The 25,113-nt window shown below is 44.1% G+C and overlaps 1 protein-coding gene across 1 annotated transcript in view; it reads left to right on the forward strand.

Annotated features, from left to right (window-relative positions):
* The first annotated feature begins 1,225 nt into the window (after window positions 1–1,225).
* top3b (DNA topoisomerase III beta) overlaps window positions 1,226–25,113 on the forward strand; it is a 31,449-nt gene continuing 7,561 nt past the window's right edge. Inside the window, exons 1-15 of the mRNA XM_029718164.1 lie at window positions 1,226–1,491; window positions 4,437–4,568; window positions 4,710–4,816; window positions 4,953–5,027; window positions 6,141–6,337; window positions 7,939–8,095; window positions 8,760–8,873; window positions 11,525–11,615; window positions 13,835–13,989; window positions 15,275–15,380; window positions 16,731–16,877; window positions 17,207–17,380; window positions 17,543–17,671; window positions 18,871–19,020; window positions 20,019–20,119. Coding sequence (XP_029574024.1) covers window positions 1,422–1,491; window positions 4,437–4,568; window positions 4,710–4,816; window positions 4,953–5,027; window positions 6,141–6,337; window positions 7,939–8,095; window positions 8,760–8,873; window positions 11,525–11,615; window positions 13,835–13,989; window positions 15,275–15,380; window positions 16,731–16,877; window positions 17,207–17,380; window positions 17,543–17,671; window positions 18,871–19,020; window positions 20,019–20,119 — 1,905 coding nt within the window. The 5' untranslated portion in view covers window positions 1,226–1,421. The remainder of the gene's footprint in view (window positions 1,492–4,436; window positions 4,569–4,709; window positions 4,817–4,952; window positions 5,028–6,140; window positions 6,338–7,938; window positions 8,096–8,759; window positions 8,874–11,524; window positions 11,616–13,834; window positions 13,990–15,274; window positions 15,381–16,730; window positions 16,878–17,206; window positions 17,381–17,542; window positions 17,672–18,870; window positions 19,021–20,018; window positions 20,120–25,113) is intronic.

Here is a 25,113-nt window from a genome sequence, read left to right on the forward strand (position 1 = left end):
TCTATAAACAAATAAGGTTTTATATGTAAGATGGTTAAATAAAGAGCAAAATTATTGATTATTATTATATAATTATTATTTGTGCCCTGGTCCTATAAGAGCTCTTTGTCACTTCCCACGAGCTGGGTTGTGACAAAAACTCACACTCATTCTTATGTTTAATAAATGTATCGTATAGTGTGTGTGTGTGTGGCAGGCTTACAATGATGACAAAAAACAACATTTGAGAGTACGCTGACCCTGGTGCTAGAGGGGGTACACAGCTGGAGGTCGAATGTTTGAAGGGGTACGGGACTATAAACATTTTGGGAACTACTGCCTTATTGGAATGGTTTTATTGATAATATCTGTTGGAAAAAATGTAAATGTTTCCACACACATACCTACTTATTAACACAATTAAGGACATTTATTTTGAAATTATTCATAAATATTATCCTGCCAACCACTACATGAAGAAGTTTAAAAAATAAATACATTCAAATTGTATCTTTGTAATGACCACCCAGAAACAGTGTTGCATCTTTTTGGCATTGTATTCATGTAAGGAATTGGTGGCAAGACATCAGTAGATTTATAATTTAACACATTTCTGAAGACTTCACACTATTATGGAGAGATGTGCTGCTTGGATTCTTTACTTAGAAATAAGTTGAAAATTGTATGCAGTTAATTTCATAATTTTTGGGGGTCAATGTCATATTCACAAATGTACATTTACAAACAAAACACCACATTTTCTTACCTTACAAAAAATAAATGTAACTATATTTTAAGACAATTAAATACTTGACCAACAAAAAAGCTGTCAGATGTATAAATGCGTGCATGCCCCTTATTAAGGTCCTCGTGTAATGTGATAATGTACTCTCTAGCCCAATTGTCCTTTGTATATTCTTTAAATATACGTGTGTTCCCCTATGTACCTTTGAATTAATTTGTTGTTAATAATAATAATAATAAAAATATATACACATAAAATACAATGATAGAGGTTACGCTCATGATGTTAAATTGCAGTCGCAGATGCGCCGACTTCAAAACGTTTTGGAGCACAGTTGAAAAGTTAACGCACTGACGATACAACGGACTCATTAGAAAAATAAAAGCAGTACTTTTCAAAGCGTGAGAGCTTACAGCTCTGTAGACCCGTACCAAGCCGATAATCAATTTACCTATATGTCGTTTGTACTTCCGGTTAGGTTACACTTTCAACCGGAAGAGCATCTAGAAACTGTCATGGCGGCGTTGTGTTTCTTTTGTGCTAGCCACTAACTTGACAATTAGCTTTTTCGTGGCACTTATGCTTCTTAGAACTTATAATCACATCTAAATATAATTTAGTTATTTACATTTTGTAAATAGCAGCTATTTGTTGTCAGCCGGCTAGCTAACTTAGTGTCGCTGTGCTGTTTCCAGTCATGAAGACAGTTTTGATGGTAGCGGAGAAGCCGTCGTTGGCTCAGTCAATTGCCAAAATCCTCTCTAAAGGTAAGACATCTCTAATGTTTACTATGTTAATAAAGCAACTAGCTAGCTTCCTTATTGTAAACATCTAGCAAGCTAGGAATCAACAACTATGTACCAGGGAAAATCCAGCAGCAGTATTAGTTAGTTATCGTTCATCTTGTGAGTAACTCCTTATCTAATATGTTTAACTCCATGTAATACAACAGAGAAACGCCTGTTTTTGATGCTGTAAAATGAGTTTATTTACTGTTTTAAGCTTTTAGCAGATGATAAGGGAACATTTGATTTTTTCTTGACCAATGAGCAATACATTTTCGATGTCATTGTGGCAAACGACTAACATGACAGTTACAACTTATACTGAGTGATGTCAACAATAACAACAACAACAATAATAATAATTTTTACCCTTCTGTCAAAAAAATAAAATACATTCAAAACACACATTCAATCTAATTTATAGCCTCAACATTTATAGCCAAAGTAAATAAATACTTTTAATATTTTAGAATCGATCAGTCAGAAATCCGCTTTGTCTGGAAGTGGCGCATATACAGGCTATATTGATGGGCTCGAACTCCAGGGAGAAGGAGGCACAGCGGGGGTTTTTCCTCAGCACGGGCATCCTGAGGGTGATGGGAATGGTCTCTAACCTGAGGGTGCTGTCTATACCCGTACAGGAGTGGCTTTCAAGGCAGTTGGCTTCATAAAGGACCGGTGGCACCCGGTTCAAGTCAATTTTTTCCCTGGAAGGAGGAAGAGAACACAAGATTGTCAGACTCGGAACCAAGCCACAATTGAAGGAAGAGGGAAAAAAACGACCTTGAAAGGAAGAAAAAAATATCCTAGAAAAGAAACATGCATTGCACACAGTCTCAGAACCCTAGTATCCAAGGCTGCAATGGTGATTAGCACTCATAAGTGTGTGTCTGTACATGCATTTTAATAGTCTAGTACATTCTTCCAATCAATCCATCCGTCCAGTAAAGGTACTCACACGTAGTTCCAGGCGGCTACACTGCGTTCGTTAAGGCGGTTGGGCAGGCTGACTAGCTGTGCGTGGTACTCCTGCAGGCTGCTAGTGCAGAAGCTCTCGTCTACACACTGGCCCCCCAGGGGCACACACAGGCACTGACGCATGGCCAGAAAGCACAGGAGTAGCAGACGCAGGTGCTGCATAGGAAAACACACACACAGGGAGAAAACACAGAGTTTTAAGTATCAATGTTGAGTTGGAGCTGAACACAGAAAACACAACACAAGGGGGTTGAATATCATTGTTAAACCCAGGGATATACTATCTCTGGTTTAATGATATAATGTCATTAGGCTACTGGCAGCTGAAGCTGAGTGTATATAAAACACCAGGAAGTAAACGTCACATCTATGCAACTAAAGACAACAACTAGCCTTAGCTTAAATGACATTTATTTTTTTACCAGCTCTTTAAACTGTTCAATGAAAATTTGTCCAAATGGCATAAAATTCCTAGCTACATTCAACTGTTGTACCATAAAACCATTCTTAAAGACTCAAACAAACAATTCATTTGACGGTTTGACCTTCCATAAAAATAAAATCCTCAGCCAATCACTCAGTAGCACAGTAGCTCATACTCTGCTATAAGAATGAGCCTAATAGCAACAACAAAGGAGGAAAATTCTAATTCAAAGCACAGAGTCTGTCTTTACATTATGTCCCACAGCATAATAATAGCCAATGACAATCAAGAGCAGTCATAGTGAAAGTTAGCTCTAGTCCCTGATCATACATCACCTGGAGAGTACCACTGGCTAGTTACAGCTTCTGTTGTTATGGATCTCTTTGTATCTCACCTGGAGCTGTTGCATGTTGAGTTCTGGAGTGAGTTCTGGCTTCCGGTTCTGGAGTCTGTTTCTGTCTCTGCTGTGGGTTTCTGTAGCTCTCTGTCTCTGCTGTGGGTTTCTGTAGCTCACTGTCTCTGCTGTGCTGTGGGTTTCTGTAGCTCTCTGTCTCTGCTGTGCTGTGGGTTTCTGTAGCTCTCTTTCTCTGCTGTGTTGTGGGTTTCTATAGCTCTCTGTCTCTGTCTCTGCTGTGGGTTTCTGTAGCTCTCTGTCTCTGCTGTGTTGTGGGTTTCTATAGCTCTCTCTTGGCTGCTGCTGCTCTTGGTACCCTTTGGTTCGTTCAGAGCTGATGTCCATCGTCTCGAACCAGGGATGTATTTATGCACCTGGGATTGTAAGGGTGGTGGGGGTCAGCGTCACAGCTAGAGGTGGGTAGAAAGGGGGGGGGTCACTCAGTCACTGGCTTCTTGTGTCTCTCATTACCATGGTCTTTACCATGCATGTACCTCCATTAGCGTTCAGCCTTGAGAGAGGCATGTCATTAACTTTACTTCGTCACGACGTAGCGTTTAGCTCAGGTAGTATGAGCCCCATGACAGGGTCAGGGGAAGGGCATTGGAGTTTCCGCTATGGTTTAGCCTTGATGTACTTTGAAATCCTTTTTTTATAAGAGTTGAATCATGCTATTAGGTTCCGTTTTTTGTTGTTGTGTAAAATAACCTCCCGAAATAGTTTGAATCTGTATTTTCAATAAGTCGTGACATTTCTACCAAAAATATTTGATTAGTTTGACGAAGGGAAGTCATTCAGGTAGCTTTTCCATTTCACGTCTTGTCACATGTCACCAGATGGTTCCTCAAAAGGTCTTTTAACAAGGGTGATCTCGGATAGCTGGGGATAATTACCACCTTCCAAGTCCCACTATTTCCTCATTCTAATGAATAGAAGGATGGATTTTGTATGTTTCCCCTCTTGGTTCTTTTCATCAAATGGTTCAGAGTATATAGTCTACAATGTTGACTGGGGTGTGTGTCCCAAATGGAACCCTAACACTATAAAGTGCCAACCAATAGGGAATAGTGTGCCATTTAGGAGACGCCATGGATCCAGGTTTAACTCCTATTGTTTCTCTTCTTAACCCAGGCAGCTGCTCCAGTCGTAAAGGTCTGAACGGAGCATGTTCGGTCCACGAGTACATGGGTACCTTCTCAGGCCAGAGCGTGCGCTTTAAGATGACGTCGGTGTGTGGGCACGTGATGAGTCTGGATTTCATAGGTAGGTCTTTTTTTTAGTTGTTGTTGATTTTTAGGCTAAATGCTACATTTTTTTTGACTGGATTCAATTCTGTGTCGCAAATCTTGGTGGGATAAGTTGATAACTCCGGTGCCTGTTCTGTCCCCCCTCTCCTCTCTCCAGGGAAGTATAATAACTGGGACAAGGTGGATCCAGCTGAACTCTTCACTAAAGCCCCTACTGAGAAGAAGGAGGCCAACCCCAAACTCAACATGGTCAAGTTCCTACAGGTTCGTCTGTGTCTCTAGTCACATCTGAAGGGTCATTTTCCTGTCAATCGTTCACGGAGCTGTTCCAGCCCCCCTCTATATCAGTTGATTGGTCTCCTTTGTAAATAAAAATCATTCTGTCACTATCTTTCTCCAGGTTGAAGGCAAGGGATGTGACTATGTGGTTTTGTGGTTGGACTGCGACAAAGAGGGAGAGAACATCTGCTTTGAGGTAATCCCAATTCAACGTTACGTTCTCACTACAGCAGGGTCTTCCGAGTGGCTCAGCGGTCTGAGGCACTGCAGTGCTAGAAGCGTCACTACAGATCCGGGTTCGATCCCAGGCCGCGACTGGGAGACCCATGAGTCGACACACAATTGGCCCAGCGTCGTTCGGGTTAGGGGAGGGTTTTGTCGACTGGGATGTCCTTGTCCCATTGCACTCTAGCAACTCCTTGTGGCGGGCCGGGCGCATGCACGCTGACACGGTCGCCAGTTGTACATTGTTTCCTCTGACACATTGGTGCGGCTGCCTTCCGGGTGAAGCGAGCAGTGTGGCTTGGCATGGCTCTCGACCTTCGCCTCTCCCGAGTCCGTAGGGGAGTTGCAGCGATGGGACAAGACTGTAACTACCAATTAGATATCATGAAATTGGGGAGAAAAGGCAGTAAAAAATGTATAAAAACATATTCTCACTACAGCCATTGCTGTTCTTAACCCACCCTCTCCACTGTTGGTCTTACCCCACCCTCTCCTTGCTGCTGGTCTTACCCCACCCTCTCCACTGCTGGTCTTACCCCACCCTCTCCTTGCTGCTGGTCTTAACCCACCCTCTCCACTGCTGGTCTTACCCCACCCTCTCCACTGCTGGTCTTACCCCACCCTCTCCACTGCTGGTCTTACCCCACCCTCTCCACTGCTGGTCTTACCCCACCCTCTCCACTGCTGGTCTTAACCCACCCTCTCCACTGTTGGTCTTAACCCACCCTCTCCACTGCTGGTCATAACCCACCCTCTCCACTGCTGGTCTTACCCCACCCTCTCCACTGTTGGTCTTAACCCACCCTCTCCACTGCTGATCATAACCCACCCTCTCCACTGCTGGTCTTACCCCACCCTCTCCTTGCTGCTGGTCTTACCCCACCCTCTCCACTGCTGGTCTTACCCCACCCTCTCCACTGCTGGTCTTACCCCACCCTCTCCACTGCTGGTCTTAACCCACCCTCTCCACTGCTGGTCTTACCCCACCCTCTCTTTGCTGCTGGTCTTACCCCTCTCTCTAGGTTGGAAAGTGTTTTATTAATGCTTATTCATAAAGGTTATTAGAAAGTTGTTACTTTCTCAGGTCCTGGACGCTATTGAGCCGGTGATGAACCGTCCCTACGGTAGTGAACGGACCGTCTACCGAGCCAAGTTCAGCTCCATCACCGACACGGACATCTGGGCGGCCATGAACAAGCTGGGAGAGCCCAACCGTAACGAGGCTCTGTCTGTAGACGCCCGGCAGGAGCTGGACCTGCGCATTGGCTGTGCCTTCACCCGGTACACTGCACGACCCTACACCACACCCCACTGCCCTACACTACACGGCCCTACACTACACCCCACTGCCCTACACTACCCTACACTGCCCTACAACACACCCCACTGCCCAACACTACACGACCCTACAACACACCCCACTGCCCTACACTACCCTACACTACACGACCCTACCCTACACAGCCCTACACAACCCTACACAACCCAACCCTACACACAAATACACAACCCTACACAACCCAACCCTACACAACCCTACACTACCCTACACAACACAACCCTACACTACCCTACACTACCCTACACTACCCAGCCCTACACAGCCCTACACTACACTACCCTACACAACTCAACCCTACCATACCCTAGACTCCACCACCTTACCCTAGACTCCACCACCTTACCCTAGACTCCACCACCTTACCCTAGACTCCACCACCTTATCCTAGACTCCACCACCTTACCCTAGACTCCACCACCTTACCCTAGACTCCACCACCTTACCCTAGACTCCACCACCTTACCCTAGACTCCACCACCTTACCCTAGACTGTACTGCTCTACCCTAGACTAGACTATACTACCCTAGATTATACTTCCCTAGACTATACTACGCCACCCTAGACTATACTACCCTAGACCCATCTACACTACCCTACACTATACTACACTACTCTACACTACACCAGTCTTCCCTCTAGTCTTCCCCCAGGACTGCCTAGCAAAAGACATATCAGCCCACGCTGAGGAGCACAAGATTGAACTTCACTCAACGTTCTAGAGTTTCCCCCCGTTAGTTAACACTATCAACGTTCTAGAGTTTCCCCCCGTTAGTTAACACTATCAACGTTCTAGAGTTCCCCCCCGTTAGTTAACACTATCAACGTTCTAGAGTTTCCCCCCGTTAGTTAACACTATCAATGTTCTAGAGTTTCCCCCCGTTAGTTAACACTATCAATGTTCTAGAGTTTCCCCCCATTAGTTATTAACACTATCAACGTTCTAGAGTTTCCCCCCGTTAGTTAACACTATCAACGTTCTAGAGTTTCCCCCCGTTAGTTAACACTATCAATGTTCTAGAGTTTCCCCCCATTAGTTATTAACACTATCAACGTTCTAGAGTTTCCCCCCGTTAGTTAACACTATCAATGTTCTAGAGTTTCCCCCCATTAGTTATTAACACTATCAACGTTTCCCTCTGCTGTGGGAATTGTGATCGAATCAATGCAGTATTAGACACTTTCAATACAACGTACCGAAACAAAACCAACTATGTAAGACTTAGTATGCAAAACAAATTTGCTCAATACTGGAACAAATGTGTGGAAGCATTGCACTACAATATCCTAACCTACCCTACACAACACTACCCTAACCTACCCTACACAACACTACCCTAACCTACCCTACCAACAACATGGTAGATGCTCATTAGACTGGCTTTCACCTGGTCTGTTATTTCAGATCAGTGCAACGAAGGAGAGGATTTTTTTGAGAAAGAGCCACAGAGTTTGACTGATTTTAATTCAGCCAATGTTGAGTTTATTGTGTCAACTGTGCTGATGCCAGTGGTGCTGTCCTGTTGTTGGAATGTGTTCCAGGTTCCAGACCAAGTACTTCCAGGGTAAATATGGTAACCTGGACTCATCCCTGATCTCCTTTGGGCCATGTCAGACCCCTACACTGGGCTTCTGTGTGGAGCGCCACGACAAGATCCAGTCCTTCAAACCAGAGACCTACTGGGTCATACAGGCTAAGGTGAGTCCCCAAGCCTAAACCTAGGATACATCGGGATTTTGGCAATGAGGCCCTTTATCTACTTGTGGATACCATTTTTATGTAAAAAATCCTGAAGTATTGCTTAAAGGCTAACCTCGTCCCTAACCTCGTCCCTAACCTTGTCCCTAACCTTGTCCCTTACCTTGTCCCTTACCTTGTCCCTAACCTCGTCCCTAACCTCGTCCCTAACCTCGTCCCTAACCTCGAACCTAACCTTGACCCTAACCTTGACCCTAGACCCAGTCCCTCAAACCAGAGACCTACTGTGTGTTACAGCAGTGTAGGCTGGTGGGTGGAGATATAGGAGGATGTGCTCATTGTAATGGCTGGAATGGAATAAATTGAAAGGTTTTAAACCCATCAAACATATGGAAAACATGTTTGACTCCGTTCCATTTATTCCATTTCAGCCGTTACAATGAGCCCATCCTCCTTGAGCTCCTTCCACCAGCCTCCACTGTCATACAGTCTAAGGCGAGCTCCCCCAAAAAAGCCTGTCAGAGGGTTTCATGTGAGAATGGGGTGCTTCTTTGAGTAAACATTTTATATCCTGAGCCTTCTCCCTCAACAACACCCAAAGATGACCAAACAGGTCCTCAAAGAGCCATTAGTCTAACATAATACATGTAATGTTGTTCTGTAGGTTTTCAAAGGGAAAGAGTCTCCTCTGACTCTGGACTGGGACAGGGTGAGGGTCTTCGACAGAGAGGTGGGACAGATGTTTGTCAACATGACTAAGACCTCCAGGGAGGCCAAGGTAAGACATGTCTCTCTGCCTGTCTAGCTGCCTGTCTTTTTTTCTCTGACTTTCTTGTCTCTCTCTCTTTCTGTCTCTGTTTGGTCGTTAGTAGCCTATCAAACTTGCTTACTGCCTGGTACTCAGCTCTCTATTGTCACTCTAATCACTCTGACATCAATGCAAATGTAATCGAAAATCTAATCAAACACTTCATTTGAGTTCATGTTGTGCAACATTTCTATAGGATATGCAATTGCGTGAGAAAACATAATGATGGCCTCTACTAAAAATAGGAGAATCCCATCAGCTTTCTATAGACTAGGTCTACTATTTATTGGCATTCCTAATATTAAGCTCATTGTTTGTCTTTACAACAGGAGTATAGCCTAGCTAGCTGGCATGAAAATGAACCAGGAGAAAAGCGTCCTCCATTCGCTATATAAGTGTTTAGATGACACGTCTATTTTTTCCCATGCCCCTGTTTCGAGACAGATGCATGATAATGCTCCTTTCTAAATCAAAACTAATTTCACACATATATTAATTTGTATATGTAAAGACAAGATTAAATTAAGAATAGTCTGATGGGTGACAATATTAGCCTATCACTTTTGGATGATGTATTATAACTTGTGAATGATGCCCAGCATGTGCCTTTTTTTGCAAATTTTTCAAATCCTAGTCGCACACCTCGTGTAGTCTAGCCCATAGGCCTATATGTTTTGATAAGGTTTCTGACACAACTAAAGTGGCCAAATAACTAATCTGTTTAATAACTGGTGTAGAGCCTAACTGGCATACATAGGCTGCGCATGAGCTTCAAGTTTGGGGAAGAAAATGTTCACCATAAAAATTCACCTTTTTAATAACACATTATTACATGAATAATCCCATTTGCATTCGCACTTTCGAGAACAGTGTTTTCCAGCTAATTGATTGCATTTTGGAACATTTGTGCTTATAGCTTACTTACTGCCTGCCGTGTGTGCATTGCCAGTCTTATAACATTTTAAGCTAAATGTTCAGATCTGTTGCATCAGCCTCATTGCTTTTAAAAGTTTATTTTTGTTGATGCGAATGGTTGTATTATTTTGGGATCTATCGCATCCCACAACTGTCCCAGAGCATGTTTGGAATATTTATTTATTTATTTATTGTACAGACAGACATAGATGGACAAGTTGACCAAAAGGACACTTTTGGCCAAGTTGACCAATAGCATAGGTCAACTTTTGTATTATGGGGGATAGTGGATTTGCATAGGCTGGTGCATTTCCTGTTTGTTAGACCCACTCACCTTATTGGCTGACGAAAAGTACATTTGGACAGTTCTAACATCTTCTATATGCGCCTCAGAATTCGATAAGAGAGACGCACTCAGTTGTGTCCCCGATGTGTCTGTCTTCATTCACTTGTAGTCTACTTCTTAGCTGTAATGCCTGTCAGATGAACCTGATAACGTGACAGGCATTGGCTACGTCTGAGCGAGTCATGTGAATGAGAGGTGCTTCGGAGCAGGGCAGCCGGGAGAAGGGAACTATCATTATTATATTTAGCCCAGGGGCACAACGGCAACTTTGGCCACAAAAGTTTTTTTTTGTTGTTGGTGGCATTACAGCCACACAAAGGGGTTTGCAGCCGGGAAATTCGAGGCCTGGTGATAATATTATCAAGTGCTTGTCAAATTGTGAATGAGAGACTGATGAAGTGTGTGCAGCTTGAGACTTTTTAAAAATCATCGATAGAGTCCCATCATACAGCCTTAGAATGTATTAAAAATCAAATATATATAGCCCAACGTTTGTATCACAACTAAAGTTGAATAAATAACTATAAATTAAGCATTTAGTAGGACCTGTTTCTTTGTTAAACGCTCAATACAGAATAGCCGCGTGTGGCACTCCCTCAAATCGTTTGGAGAAAATATCCTTTCTATTTTATTCAGCTATGTTAAATTGTGTTCTTCATACTATAAAATAATGAAGAATAATGCCATGGAATTCTAAGCCAATCTTGTCTGCTAAATGAACTAGTGTAGCCCACAGCCATATGACATAGCCAGATCAGGACCTAACATAAGGACAACTCAGAGTATGATATTATGTTTTTCTGAAATAGACTACATTTTCTTCATATCGTGTCTCTTTAGACCTGTCTAAAATAAATAATGGATTTATTGTGAAGGTGTAGACTATATTACATGGATTTATTAGGCTTTTTAAAATGTAGATGTTCCAAAGGTCTATATCAGTGGCTTGTAAGGCTATATGTGGAAGCCAGGAGATGCTAAAAAGGTTTATGTTAATTAACGGTCAGTTACAATGAGACCGGCAGTTATTTGCTTGACAATCACCGACTGACAACATTTCATGACCGTCACTGCCCTACTCTCTCCTTCCTCTCTCTGATGTAACACAGGTACTTAGTAAAGACCCTTGAGGTTAAACTCCTCTTTTGTAAGGGTGACTTGGCCAGAGGCCACAACTTAAGAAACCACTTCATCCACACTCAATGGTGTGTGTTTACACCGGCAGCCAAATTCTGATCTTTGGTCCAATTCTGGGCAAAATATCTGATATGATTGGTCAAAAGATCAGAATTGGGCTGCCTGTGTAAACGCAGTCAAAAAGTGCCTTTATGGAAGGTGTAGTTGTCTTCCCGTCCTGAAGGTGGAGTCGGTGAGTAAGAAGGAGAAGGCCAAGCAGAGACCTCTGGCCTTGAACACCGTGGAGATGCTCCGAGTGGCCAGCTCCTCTCTAGGTGAGACCACCAATCACAGCACAGACATTAGCATCCATTCAGCAAGTAGTCAAGCCAGTCAGCCAGTAGTCAAGCCAGTCAGCAAGTCAGCCAGTAGTCAAGCCAGTAGTCAAGCCATTCAGCCAGTCAGCCAGTTGTCAAGCCATTTAGTCATTTAGCCTGTAGTCAAGCCATTCAGCCAGTAGTCAAGCCATTCAGCCAGTAGTCAAGCCATTCAGCCAGTAGTCAAGCCATTCAGCCAGTAGTCAAGCCATTCAGCCAGTAGTCAAGCCATTCAGCCAGTAGTCAAGCCATTCAGCCAGTAGTCAAGCCATTCAGCCAGTAGTCAAGCCATTCAGCCAGTAGTCAAGCCATTCAGCCAGTAGTCAAGTCATTCAGCCAGTAGTCAAGCCATTCAGCCAGTTGTCAAGCCATTCAGTCATTTAGCCTGTAGTCAAGCCATTCAGCCAGTAGTCAAGCCATTCAGCCAGTAGTCAAGCCATTCAGCCAGTAGTCAAGCCATCCAGCCAGTAGTCAAGCCATCCAGCCAGTAGTCAAGTCATTCAGCCAGTAGTCAAGCCATTCAGCCAGTAGTCAAGCCATTCAGTCATTTATCCTGTAGTCAAGCCATTCAGCCAGTAGTCAAGCCATTCAGCCAGTAGTCAAGCCATTCAGCCAGTTGTCAAGCCATTCAGCCATTTAGCCTGTAGTCAAGCCATTTAGCCTGTAGTCAAGCCATTTAGCCTGTAGTCAAGCCATTCAGCCAGTAGTCAAGCCATTCAGCCAGTAGTCAAGCCATTCAGCCAGTAGTCAAGCCATTCAGCCAGTTGTCAAGCCATTTAGTCATTTAGCCTGTAGTCAAGCCATTCAGCCAGTAGTCAAGCCATTCAGCCAGTAGTCAAGCCATTCAGCCAGTAGTCAAGCCATTCAGTCATTTAGCCTGTAGTCAAGCCATTCAGCCAGTAGTCAAGCCATTCAGCCAGTAGTCAAGCCATTCAGTCATTTAGCCTGTAGTCAAGCCATTCAGCCAGTAGTCAAGCCATTCAGCCAGTTGTCAAGCCATTCAGCCAGTTGTCAAGCCATTCAGCCAGTAGTCAAGCCATTCAGCCAGTAGTCAAGCCATTTAGCCTGTAGTCAAGCCATTTAGCCTGTAGTCAAGCCATTTAGCCTGTAGTCAAGCCATTCAGCCAGTAGTCAAGCCATTTAGCCATTCAGCCTGTAGTCAAGCCATTCAGCCTGTAGTCAAGCCATTCAGCCAGTAGTCAAGCCATTCAGCCAGTAGTCAAGCCATTTAGCCAGTAGTCAAGCCATTTAGCCTGTAGTCAAGCCATTTAGCCTGTAGTCAAGTCATTCAGCCAGTAGTCAAGCCATTCAGCCAGTAGTCAAGCCATTCAGCCAGTAGTCAAGCCATTCAGCCAGTTGTCAAGCCATTCAGCCAGTTGTCAAGCCATTCAGCCAGTAGTCAAGCCATTCAGCCAGTAGTCAAGCCATTTAGCCAGTAGTCAAGCCATTTAGCCTGTAGTCAAGCCATTTAGCCTGTAGTCAAGCCATTCAGCCAGTAGTCAAGCCATTTAGCCATTCAGCCTGTAGTCAAGCCATTCAGCCTGTAGTCAAGCCATTCAGCCAGTAGTCAAGCCATTCAGCCAGTAGTCAAGCCATTTAGCCAGTAGTCAAGCCATTTAGCCTGTAGTCAAGCCATTTAGCCTGTAGTCAAGTCATTCAGCCAGTAGTCAAGCCATTCAGCCAGTAGTCAAGCCATTCAGCCAGTAGTCAAGCCATTCAGCCAGTTGTCAAGCCATTCAGCCAGTAGTCAAGCCATTCAGCCAGTAGTCAAGCCATTTAGCCAGTAGTCAAGCCATTTAGCCTGTAGTCAAGCCATTTAGCCTGTAGTCAAGCCATTTAGCCTGTAGTCAAGCCATTCAGCCAGTAGTCAAGCCATTTAGCCATTCAGCCTGTAGTCAAGCCATTCAGCCTGTAGTCAAGCCATTCAGCCAGTAGTCAAGCCATTCAGCCAGTAGTCAAGCCATTTAGCCAGTAGTCAAGCCATTTAGCCTGTAGTCAAGCCATTTAGCCTGTAGTCAAGTCATTCAGCCAGTTGTCAAGCCATTCAGCCATTGAACCAGAAGCCATTCAGAAGTGGATACACTGCATTCACAATCATCAAGGATGGCACAAAAGTATTACAACTGGTGCTCTGAAGGCTGTCTGAATTGAAGGTGCTGTGTTCTCTTCCATTTTAGGTATGGGTCCACAGCACACCATGCAGATAGCAGAGCGTCTGTACACCCAGGGTTATATCAGCTACCCTCGTACTGAGACCAACCACTACCACGACAACTTTGACCTGAAGGGGACACTCAGACAGCAGGCTAACAACCCATTCTGGGCTCAGGAGGTGAGAGCAGAGCGAGACGGAGGCTGTGTGCGTCCCCTATTCTCCAACTCTTATTCCAGAAGTGTGCACTTGCAAACTCAGCGTCGTAGATTCTAAAAGCATACGATTGATGTGAGCATTGGCTGGAGAAAGTGTGTGAACTTTAGGAGACTGGCGGAGAATCAGGAAGCAGTCTGAGACTGAGGAGGTCACACACTGATACAAAGACATGTACACACACCGATACAAAGACATGTATACACACACACACACACACACACACACACACACACACACACACACACACACACACACACACACACACACACACACACACACACACACACACACACAGAGATGAAACATGCATACTCTAACAAGAAGACAAACCTATCAAATAGACAAGGACTCACACTGATTAATGCTCAACATGTGATGAATTCAGGTTATTGTTATTGCATACTGCCCTGAATTACGTAATTTGGAAGTTACCTCGCAATAAATTCAAAATCTAGCGAAAAGCATCTGACAATACGGACACACACACACACACACACACACACACACACACGGACTGATTGATTCTCCAAAATGTGATACATTCAGATTATTCATGCATACTCTCCCTGATGATGCCATTTGAAAGTTAGTAGTTTATTAATAGTACATTATTAGTACATTATTAGTACATACACGCAAACACTTAATCCAACACGTGATTAGTTGTGATTATGTGCGAATTAGATACATCCTCCTGGTTGACATTATTTGAAGTTACCTTGAAATGAAATTGTGCCAAGACAAAATACAGTGAAACTGATCCCAGAGCAGCAAGCCTACATTGAGACTCTATGAAAACCAGCCAATACAGTGAAACTGATCCCAGAGCAGCAAGCCTACATTGAGACTCTATGAAAACCAGCCAATACAGTGAAACTGATCCCAGAGCAGCAAGCCTACATTGAGACTCTCTGAAAACCAGCTAATACAGTGAAACTGATTCCAGAGCAGCAAGCCTACGTTAAGACTCAATGAAAACCAGCCAATACAGTGAAACTGATCCCAGAGCAGCAAGCCTACGTTGAGACTCAATGAAAACCAGCCAATACAGTGAAACTGATCCCAGAGCAGCAAGCCTACGTTGAGACTCAATGAAAACCAGCCAATACAGTGAAACTGATCCCAGAGCAGCAAGCCTACATTGAGACTCTATGAAAACCAGCCAATACAGTGAAACTGATCCCAGAGCAGCAAGCCTACATTGAGACTATGAAAACCAGCCTTGACGTGGTCTATCCCCCTCTAGGTGAAGGCTCTGCTGTCAGAGGGACTGAACCGTCCCAGGAAAGGAGCTGACGCAGGAGATCACCCTCCCATCACCCCCATGAGGGCTGCCTCCGAAGGAGAACTAGGTGGGTAGTGGCACCTTGAAACTAGCCTGGTAACATCTGCTTGTGTTTCCTTACTATTGCCGACTCCAGCACAAACAGATTATGGACCAGGCTACCTTGTAACATGTCATGTTTCACCTGCTGTATCTACGTATCTTCCTTTTGATTTCTCCTCTTGTCCTTCGATTCCTTATGTTAGCTTCCCCCATCACTTTCCATTCTCCGCCAGGATCATGTTCATTAAGGCACGTCCTTGGAAAAAAAATGTTTTGCAATGCGAAACGGAAATGAGCATTTCATATTGGACAATTGGTTGATGTAGTCCCTCCCTGTTTCAGTCTGTTTCCTTCCATTTGGAGCCTAATGAACAGGCATCTCATGTCTAGGTCATGAGATGTCCCTTACCATTCAATGTACACAACCTACCGCACATTTCCAAAGTTAAAGATTATAATTTGTTTTATTACCCCCCCAAAATGTTTTCTTTTTTTAGAAAAATGAAGTTGTCTTGATTGTGTATGTTTTCACCCCAGAGTTAGTACCTGGTGGAAACACTCCAGAGTTAGTACATGGTGGAAACACCCCAGAGTTAGTACCTGGTGGAAACACTCCAGAGTTAGTACATGGCTCCAACACTCCAGAGTTAGTACCTGGTGGAAACACTCCAGAGTTAGTACCTGGTGGAAACACTCCAGAGTTAGTACCTGGTGGAAACACCCCAGAGTTAGTACCTGGTGGAAACACCCCAGAGTTAGTACCTGGTGGAAACACCCCAGAGTTAGTACCTGGTGGAAACACCCCAGAGTCAGTACCTGGTGGAAACACCCCAGAGTCAGTACCTGGTGGAAACACCCCAGAGTCAGTACCTGGTGGAAACACCCCAGAGTCAGTACCTGGTGGAAACACCCCAGAGTCAGTACCTGGTGGAAACACCCCAGAGTTAGTACCTGGTGGAAACACCCCAGAGTTAGTACATGGTGGAATCATTTTTAAGATTCAACAAACTTTTAGGGCAAGATGTTTCAAAATGTATTTTATTGATGGACAGCAATATTCAAACCTTGTCTCTGATTTTCAAGCTAGTTTAAGTCAGGACTGAGACTGTACTATTCAGGACACTCAAACTCTTGGAAAGCCATTCTGGTGTGTCTAGTATAAAAAATGGTGTAATTGTCCCACTTAAAAATAAAAACATCCCAGTTTTTTCAGATGATTGTGGTGGGTTTTCCTGTAACTGTAAAGGAAAATTAAAATGAGCGTTTCATACTGGAAAATTTGTGTTTCTTATGTCCATGTAGTGCCTTCCTGTTTCAGTCTGTTTTCTTCTCTTTGGTACCTAATGAACACACCAACTGCTTGTCTCCCCAACAGGAAGTGACGGGTGGCGTCTGTATGAGTACATCGTGCGTCACTTCATCGCCACGGTGAGTCAGGACTGTAAGTACCTGCAGACAACCATCTCCTTCACCATCGCCTCCGAGGGTTTCTCCTGCAGTGGGAAGACACTCATATCACCTGGTGAGGTCCTGTTGTTGTTTACTGTTGTTGTTGTCCTCTTGTCCTCTGGTCTTGTTTCCTAATATTGTTATGCTGAGAAATATTTTCTGATACACATGACTATTAAAGGTCAATCAACCAACCAATTAGTGTTGCCATTTTCGTGAATAAGACATTATAAATCCTTCTAAATGCTTTATATAAGGGATACTAAATGTTAAAAAGCTGTAGTCTAAATGCTTTATAAGTGATACTAAATGTTAAGCTATAGTTGAAATGCTTTATAAATTGTACTATTTATTTATAATGCTAATAGATGTGTCTAAATGTTTGTTGTGACTGGTACTCAGGCTTTACGGAGGTGATGCCGTGGCTGGGTATCCCTCTAGAGGAGGCCATGCCAGTGTGTGAGAGGGGAGATGTCTTCACAGTGGAGGAGATTAAACTAGTGGAGAGACAGACCTGCCCTCCAGACTACCTTACTGAGGCCGACCTCATCACACTGATGGAGAAACACGGCATAGGTGTGTGTGTGTGTGTGTGTGTGTGTGTGTGTGTGTGTGTCTGTGTGTGTGTGTGCGGGGGTTGAGGCTGTGTGGGTTTTTGATTCATATTATGTCACCGCAGGTGTCTGTCTAGGAATAAGTTCATGGTGGAATACTGTGTGTCCCCAACCCTCCCTCTAGGTACTGACGCCAGCATCCCGGTCCATATCAACAACATCTCTCAGAGGAATTATGTGACTGTGGAGAACGGACGCAAGCTCAAACCCACCAACCTGGGCATCGTCCTGGTGCATGGATATTACAAGACAGGTGTGTGTGTGTGTGTGTGTGCGTGTGTGGGCATCGTCCTGGTGCATGGATATTACAAGACAGGTGTGTGTGTGTGTGTGTGTGTGTGTGTGTGAGCATCGTCCTGGTGCATGGATATTACAAGACAGGTGTGTGTGTGTGTGTGTGTGTGTGTGTGTGTGAGCATCGTCCTGGTGCATGGATATTACAAGACAGGTGTGTGTGTGTGTGTGTGCGTGTGTGGGCATCGTCCTGGTGCATGGATATTACAAGACAGGTGTGTGTGTGTGTGTGTGTGTGTGTGTGAGCATCGTCCTGGTGCATGGATATTACAAGACAGGTGTGTGTGTGTGTGTGTGTGTGTGTGTGTGAGCATCGTCCTGGTGCATGGATATTACAAGACAGGTGTGTGTGTGTGTGTGTGTGTGTGTGTGGGCATCGTCCTGGTGCATGGATATTACAAGACAGGTGTGTGTGTGTGTGTGTGTGAGCATCGTCCTGGTGCATGGATATTACAAGACAGGTGTGTGTGTGTGTGTGTGTGTGTGTGTGTGCGTGTGTGAGCATCGTCCTGGTGCATGGATATTACAAGACAGGTGTGTGTGTGTGTGTGTGTGTGTGTGTGAGCATCGTCCTGGTGCATGGATATTACAAGACAGGTGTGTGTGTGTGTGTGTGTGTGTGTGTGTGCGTGTGTGAGCATCGTCCTGGTGCATGGATATTACAAGACAGGTGTGTGTGTGTGTGTGTGTGCGTGTGTGAGCATCGTCCTGGTGCATGGATATTACAAGACAGGTGTGTGTGTGTGTGTGTGTGTGTGTGTGCGTGTGTGAGCATCGTCCTGGTGCATGGATATTACAAGACAGGTGTGTGTGTGTGTGTGTGTGTGTGTGTGTGTGTGTGTGTGTGTGTGTGTGTGTGTGTGTGTGTGTGTGTGTGTGTGTGTGTGTGTGTGTGTGTGTGTGTGTGTGTGTGTGTGTGTGTGTGTGTGTGTGTGTGTGTGTGTGTGTGTGTGTGTGTGTGTGAGAGCATCGTCCTGGTGCACATATTCTACAAGACAGGTCAGTACTAACTTTAACACTCATCACACTTGCAGGTGGACCCTGCATTTGTCATTAGCACAAGTTAGAATGGACATGTTTTCATGTATGTTCTTGGCGATGTGTATCCATATGTCCTCGCATGCATTTGTTTGTATTTACCCCGCAATGTTTGTGTAGATGCTGAGCTGGTGCTGCCTACCATCCGTGGTGCAGTAGAGAAACAGCTGAACCTGATCGCTCAGGGCAAGGCCAACTACCAACAGGTTCTGCAACACACACTGGACATCTTCAAGAGGAAGTTCCACTACTTCTTTGACACCATCGCTAGTGAGTACAACACACTCACACACAAACACACTCACTTCAACAGGAAGTTCCACTTCAGGTATCCCAAAAAACCCACAGGTGCTCTCGGATGGGAATAGTGATTGAAAAGCAAAGAAACATAACCACATATACTGTAATTTAGTAAATACTCTACTGTAATTTAGTAAATACTCTACTGTAATTTAGTAAATACTCTACTGTAATTTAGTAAATAGGTAGGTAGGTATGAACTAGCTAATGGACGGCATAAACTACCCATGTCTCTGTCCTCTAGGTATGAACTAGCTAATGGACGGCATAAACTACCCATGTCTCTGTCCTCTAGGTATGAACTAGCTAATGGACGGCATAAACTACCCATGTCTCTCTGTCCTGTAGGTATGAACTAGCTAATGGACAGCATAAACTACCCATGTCTCTGTCCTGTAGGTATGAACTAGCTAATGGACGGCATAAACTACCCATGTCTCTGTCCTGTAGGTATGAACTAGCTAATGGACAGCATAAACTACCCATGTCTCTGTCCTCTAGGTATGAACTAGCTAATGGACAGCATAAACTACCCATGTCTCTGTGTCCTCTAGGTATGAACTAGCTAATGGACAGCATAAACTACCCATGTCTCTGTCCTCTAGGTATGAACTAGCTAATGGACGGCATAAACTACCCATGTCTCTGTGTCCTCTAGGTATGAACTAGCTAATGGACAGCATAAACTACCCATGTCTCTGTCCTGTAGGTATGAACTAGCTAATGGACAGCATAAACTACCCATGTCTCTGTCCTGTAGGTATGAACTAGCTAATGGACGGCATAAACTACCCATGTCTCTCTGTCCTGTAGGTATGAACTAGCTAATGGACGGCATAAACTACCCATGTCTCTGTCCTGTAGGTATGAACAAGGTAATGGACAGCATAAACTACCCATGTCTCTGTGTCCTCTAGGTATGAACTAGCTAATGGACGGCATAAACTACCCATGTCTCTGTCCTGTAGGTATGGACGAGCTCATGGAGGTGACGTTCTCTCCCATCGCTGCCACCGGCAAGCCCCTGTCTCGCTGCGGCAAGTGCCATCGCTTCATGAAGTACATTCAGGTCAGTGTTACAAAACAACAACAAAAGGTCACTGGGTCAACCTCCATCTCATCTGATGTGTACTGCTAATCACCATCTGATCAATACTGCTAATCACCATCTGATCAGTACTGCTAATCACCATCTGATCAATACTGCTAATCACCATCTGATCTGTACTGCTAATCACCATCTGATCAATACTGCTAATCACCATCTGATCTATACTGCTAATCACCATCTGATCTATACTGCTAATCACCATCTGATCTATACTGCTAATCACCATCTGATCAATACTGCTAATCACCATCTGATCTATACTGCTAATCACCATCTGATCTGTACTGCTAATCACCATCTGATCAATACTGCTAATCACCATCTGATCAATACTGCTAATCACCATCTGATCAATACTGCTAATCACCATCTGATCAATACTGCTAATCACCATCTGATCAATACTGCTAATCACCATCTGATCAATACTGCTAATCACCATCTGATCTATACTGCTAATCACCATCTGATCTATACTGCTAATCACCATCTGATCAATACTGCTAATCACCATCTGATCAATACTGCTAATCATCTATTTTAATAATTATACATCATAATAATACGTAGGATTTACAGGATCCACTGTAAAGAGGATTTCCATGACAAACCTTTTTTATCGATTTAAAAGGTTTATTTGAACTATTTTCATAGTTCCTTACTCATGATGATTACTTTGTGTGTACCCCTTTAAGAGCGTCCCGCAAATAGGTGCTAGAAAGAAAAAATGTTGCTCTGGTAAATAGGTATTTGGTTTTGAACGATTTGGGCTGCTACAGACTAGGGGTTTTCTGCATTGTAACGGTGCAACCATGGAGACACTTCCCTTGACTTTAACATAAACATCCTGCCACCAAAGTAGGTCTCTCTATCTCTCTACCTCTCTTCTCTCTCTCCTTCTTTTCCCTCTCTCTACCTCTCATCTCTCCCGCTCTCTATCACCCCCCCTCCCTCCACTAATGTGGAAAAGTTGTCCCCCCTATTGAGTTTGTCCCCTCATTGAAAAACATCACAAACTTGCCAGCCTGGAGCAAGCCAGAGAGCTAGCCGGCCAGAGGGCCAGCCGGTCAGAGAGCCAGTCGGCCAGCCAGTCAGTCAGAGATCCTGCCAGCCATCCAGTCAGTCAGAGATCCTGCCAGCCATCCAGTCAGTCAGAGATCCAGCCATCCAGTCAGTCAGAGATCCTGCCAGCCATCCAGTCAGTCAGAGAGCCTGCCAGTCAGCAGGTGTAGACCTTACAGTGAAATGCTTACTTACGAGCCCCTAATCAACAATGCAGTTAAAAAAAATACGGATAAGAATAAGAAATAAAAGTAACAAGTAATTAAAGAGCAGCAGTAAGCCAGTCTAGTGGTTACCGGTGTCTCATTAACCCTAGGCCCTAGGCTAGGTCAGGGATGGTAAAAGCAAAGATATTTTTAACTAACCCAAGATAGTTCATCTCTGTCGTTTTACAGTGGGAGCAAATGAAGCATAGTGGGCAGAACACGGAAAGGAGGTAGGCAATGCCAAGTACAAGCTAGCAAGATGCTATTGGCGTGTTGTAGCATTTATTTACATATATCCGTTAGGGAATGCCTCCTCTGTAAAGTGAACTCAATTTGACCTTGCATTCCTTCTAAACAACACGTTTTCTTTTCTATTAAACTTAGCACACTGTGTTCCTTACAGATTTTAGTTTTGGGAACAGAAATATTTATTGAGATCAGATGTTTAATCAATGAGAATGTGAATCTTGGCCCAGTTTTATCTAGTTCCATCCTCTCCCACTACACGCGACTGGACTTCCTCTCACTACCATATTTGGTGGTGAGAAAACATTCTATCGTGTGAAGAGACCGCCTTGAAAATGTTAATCTTGTCTTTCGTGTCATAAATAATCCTTGGTTCTTGCCTGTGCTTGGTAAAGATATGGGGGGCAACATGACCCCCTCCTTGGGACCATCTGGCAGAACGGCAGAATATGTTCTATAAGTTAAGATAGGAGACGGTGCCAGACACATGCCGGAACCAACCCTATGAACTATGCCTATGTAACGTGTCTGTAACCAGTATATAAGGGAACTAACGGGACTGCCCCGTTGGAGCTCCCTTCAGACCGGTACTTTTATGCATCTGTTTGACTGTGACGTCTCCAGCTTGCTGTTAATATACAATGATTCATTTAAGATTGACTTCGACTGTCCCATGGGTAGAATTTCCACGACAGGATGCTTCAGCTTTATAGCCCCTGTGACGTGTCTGTCTGTGGTAAAACTTGTTGGACGAGCGTGATGTTAGCATCGCTAGCTTTTGGCTAAAAGCTTCAGCTAAGTAGCGTACTGGTATGTTACTGTAAATTATTATTATTATCCATGCTAGGCCACTACTAATTTAGTTACATAATAATGTGCCATGCTTACTATTATTTTACTTTGGCAAAAATGTGGATTATATAGTTACTCTTCTGCTACGTTGGGATTTGAAAGTTTGAGAAAGTAGCCAACTAGCCATTGATACAGTGTCACTCTTATTTCTTAATAGATACAGGTTTACCCAGTAAGGGGACAGGATGGTCAATCAAAACAGGGAATATTAAAAAAAAAATGGTGGAAACTTAACTCATTTAGGAGTCGAGTTCAAAATCTCTTGACTGCCTTCAACAACGAAAAGGTAAGTGCCACAATTACATGACTGACTGCCACACACACACACACACACACACACACACACACACACACACTTTGGTGGTAGGGGAGAGTGGTGTTAGTTGAGCCGTTATTTGCATTCAGCATCACTCCGTCAAGGGAACATATAGTTTTATTTCTAGATATTACAGGATGTTGTGATTTACATTCAGTATCACTCCGTCAAGGGAACATATAGTATTATTTGTAGATATTTCAGGATGTCGTGTATCCCTGGAAATAATCAGAATTCATGTAAACGTTACAGTTTTGAAAACGACTTTTCCCTAAAAAGTGGCCTCTTGTCACAACTTACCCCATATAAGGGGTAAGTTGAGCTGCGGGCCAGGGTAAGTTGAGCTGCGGGCCAGGGTAAGTTGAGCTGCGGGCCAGGGTAAGTTGAGCTGCGGGCCAGGGTAAGTTGAGCTGCGGGCCAGGGTAAGTTGAGCTGCGGGCCAGGGTAAGTTGAGCTGCGGGCCAGGGTAAGTTGAGCTGCGGGCCAGGGTAAGTTGAGCTGCGGGCCAGGGTAAGTTGAGCTGCGGGCCAGGGTAAGTTGAGCTGCGGGCCAGGGTAAGTTGAGCTGCCTACACATTTCTTGCCTGAATGAAATATTACCACTACCTTTTAAAACCTTTTCTATCTTTATTTCTCAAACACAATTCAACACAATCGCTTTTTTGTCTTTTAATAATTTTAAGCATCTTTTAGCACCTAACAAAAACTTTGCTACTTTTTTTAAGCACTTAACACTTAACATAGGCAAGGCCCTGTTGTTACTTGATATCCTAGCGATACTGCCTTGCAATGATTGGCTCAACCCACACAGCCACAATGATTCACTTTCATGCTGTTGAAGCTTATAGAGCCCCCAACTGATGTGTGTATAACAATAAAACAATGATCTACTTTGGTTTAGATACAAGCATCATGAAACCTCGAACACAATATATTCATTTGACTTGGTGAAAATCAGTTTATTTTGGACCTAACTCGCTTACCTTTTTTTCCATGTGGTTTCTTCCTTCACAGACTCCATGAAAAGATTACCTCTTCTTAAATATTTGGTCAAATTATACATTTTGTATATGGTTTCCTAGAAACAATGGTGGCTCAACTTATCCCACTCTACTCTACGGGAAGGCACTAGACTCGGACACGCGGCCGTACCCCCCCCCCCCCCCCCCCCCCCGTACCCCGTTCTACCGGTGGCCGAGCTGCGGCCTTCAGTCGGCGGAAAGGGACCAAAAAAGGGAGCTTTTAAATGAATGAAGCCACTTCAACTGAGGATGTCATGGAGGCATGTATTATTCATCAGGGTCCTTCCTGTTCATTAGGGGACATTGTTACAAAACGTATTGCAATGGAAAACTAAAAAGGAGCATTTCTCATTGGACCAGGTAGTCCCTCTCATGTTCTAGTCTGATTGCGTCTGCATGTTGCTATGGGACGACGTGACTCCAGAGTGGCGTGTACCGGTCTAGTGACGTTGGGGAGAGCGGGGGAGACAGACAGAGGGGTAGAGGCAGAGAAGGACAGAGGGAGAGACAGAAAGACACGTAGCTGATTTGACTGATGAAGAAAGCCACAAGGAAACCATGATATGACCTCATTTTTTAACCTTTTATTTAACTAAGCAAGTCACTTAAGAACAAATTCAGGATGGGAATGCATCCATTATCCAATCAAAAGGTCACTGGTTGGATAATTATATATATATTTTTTAACCTTTTATTTAACTAAGCAAGTCACTTAAGAACAAATTCATATTACAATGACGGCCAACCGGGGAACAGTGGGTTATAATTTCCTTGTTCGGGGGCAGAACGACAGCTCGGGGATTCGATCCAGCAACCTTTCGGTTACTGTCCCAACGCTCTAACCACTAGGCTACCTGCCCCCTCTACACTCTAACCACTAGTCTACCTGCCACCTCTACACTCTAACCACTAGGCTACCTGCCACCTCTACACTCTAACCACTAGGCTACCTGCCACCTCTACACTCTAACCACTAGGCTACCTGCCTCCTCTACACTCTAACCACTAGGCTACCTGCTGCCCCTGAAGTTATATGCAATATATTATATCCCTATGTCAGCTCCGGTAGCCTAGTTCCAGAACTTCCATTTAAAATCCCACTCACGCAGCACCAGAGACCAAAATCTAAATGTAAATCAATTTTAAATTCAGGCTGTTACGCAACAAAATGTGGAAAAAGTCAAGTGGTGTGAATACTTTCTGAAGGCTGTATGTGTGTATATGGTGTTTAATCGTCCATACACTGGAT

The sequence above is a fragment of the Salmo trutta genome, chromosome 27 (assembly GCF_901001165.1).
Source record: "Salmo trutta chromosome 27, fSalTru1.1, whole genome shotgun sequence".
NCBI lineage: Eukaryota > Metazoa > Chordata > Actinopteri > Salmoniformes > Salmonidae > Salmo > Salmo trutta.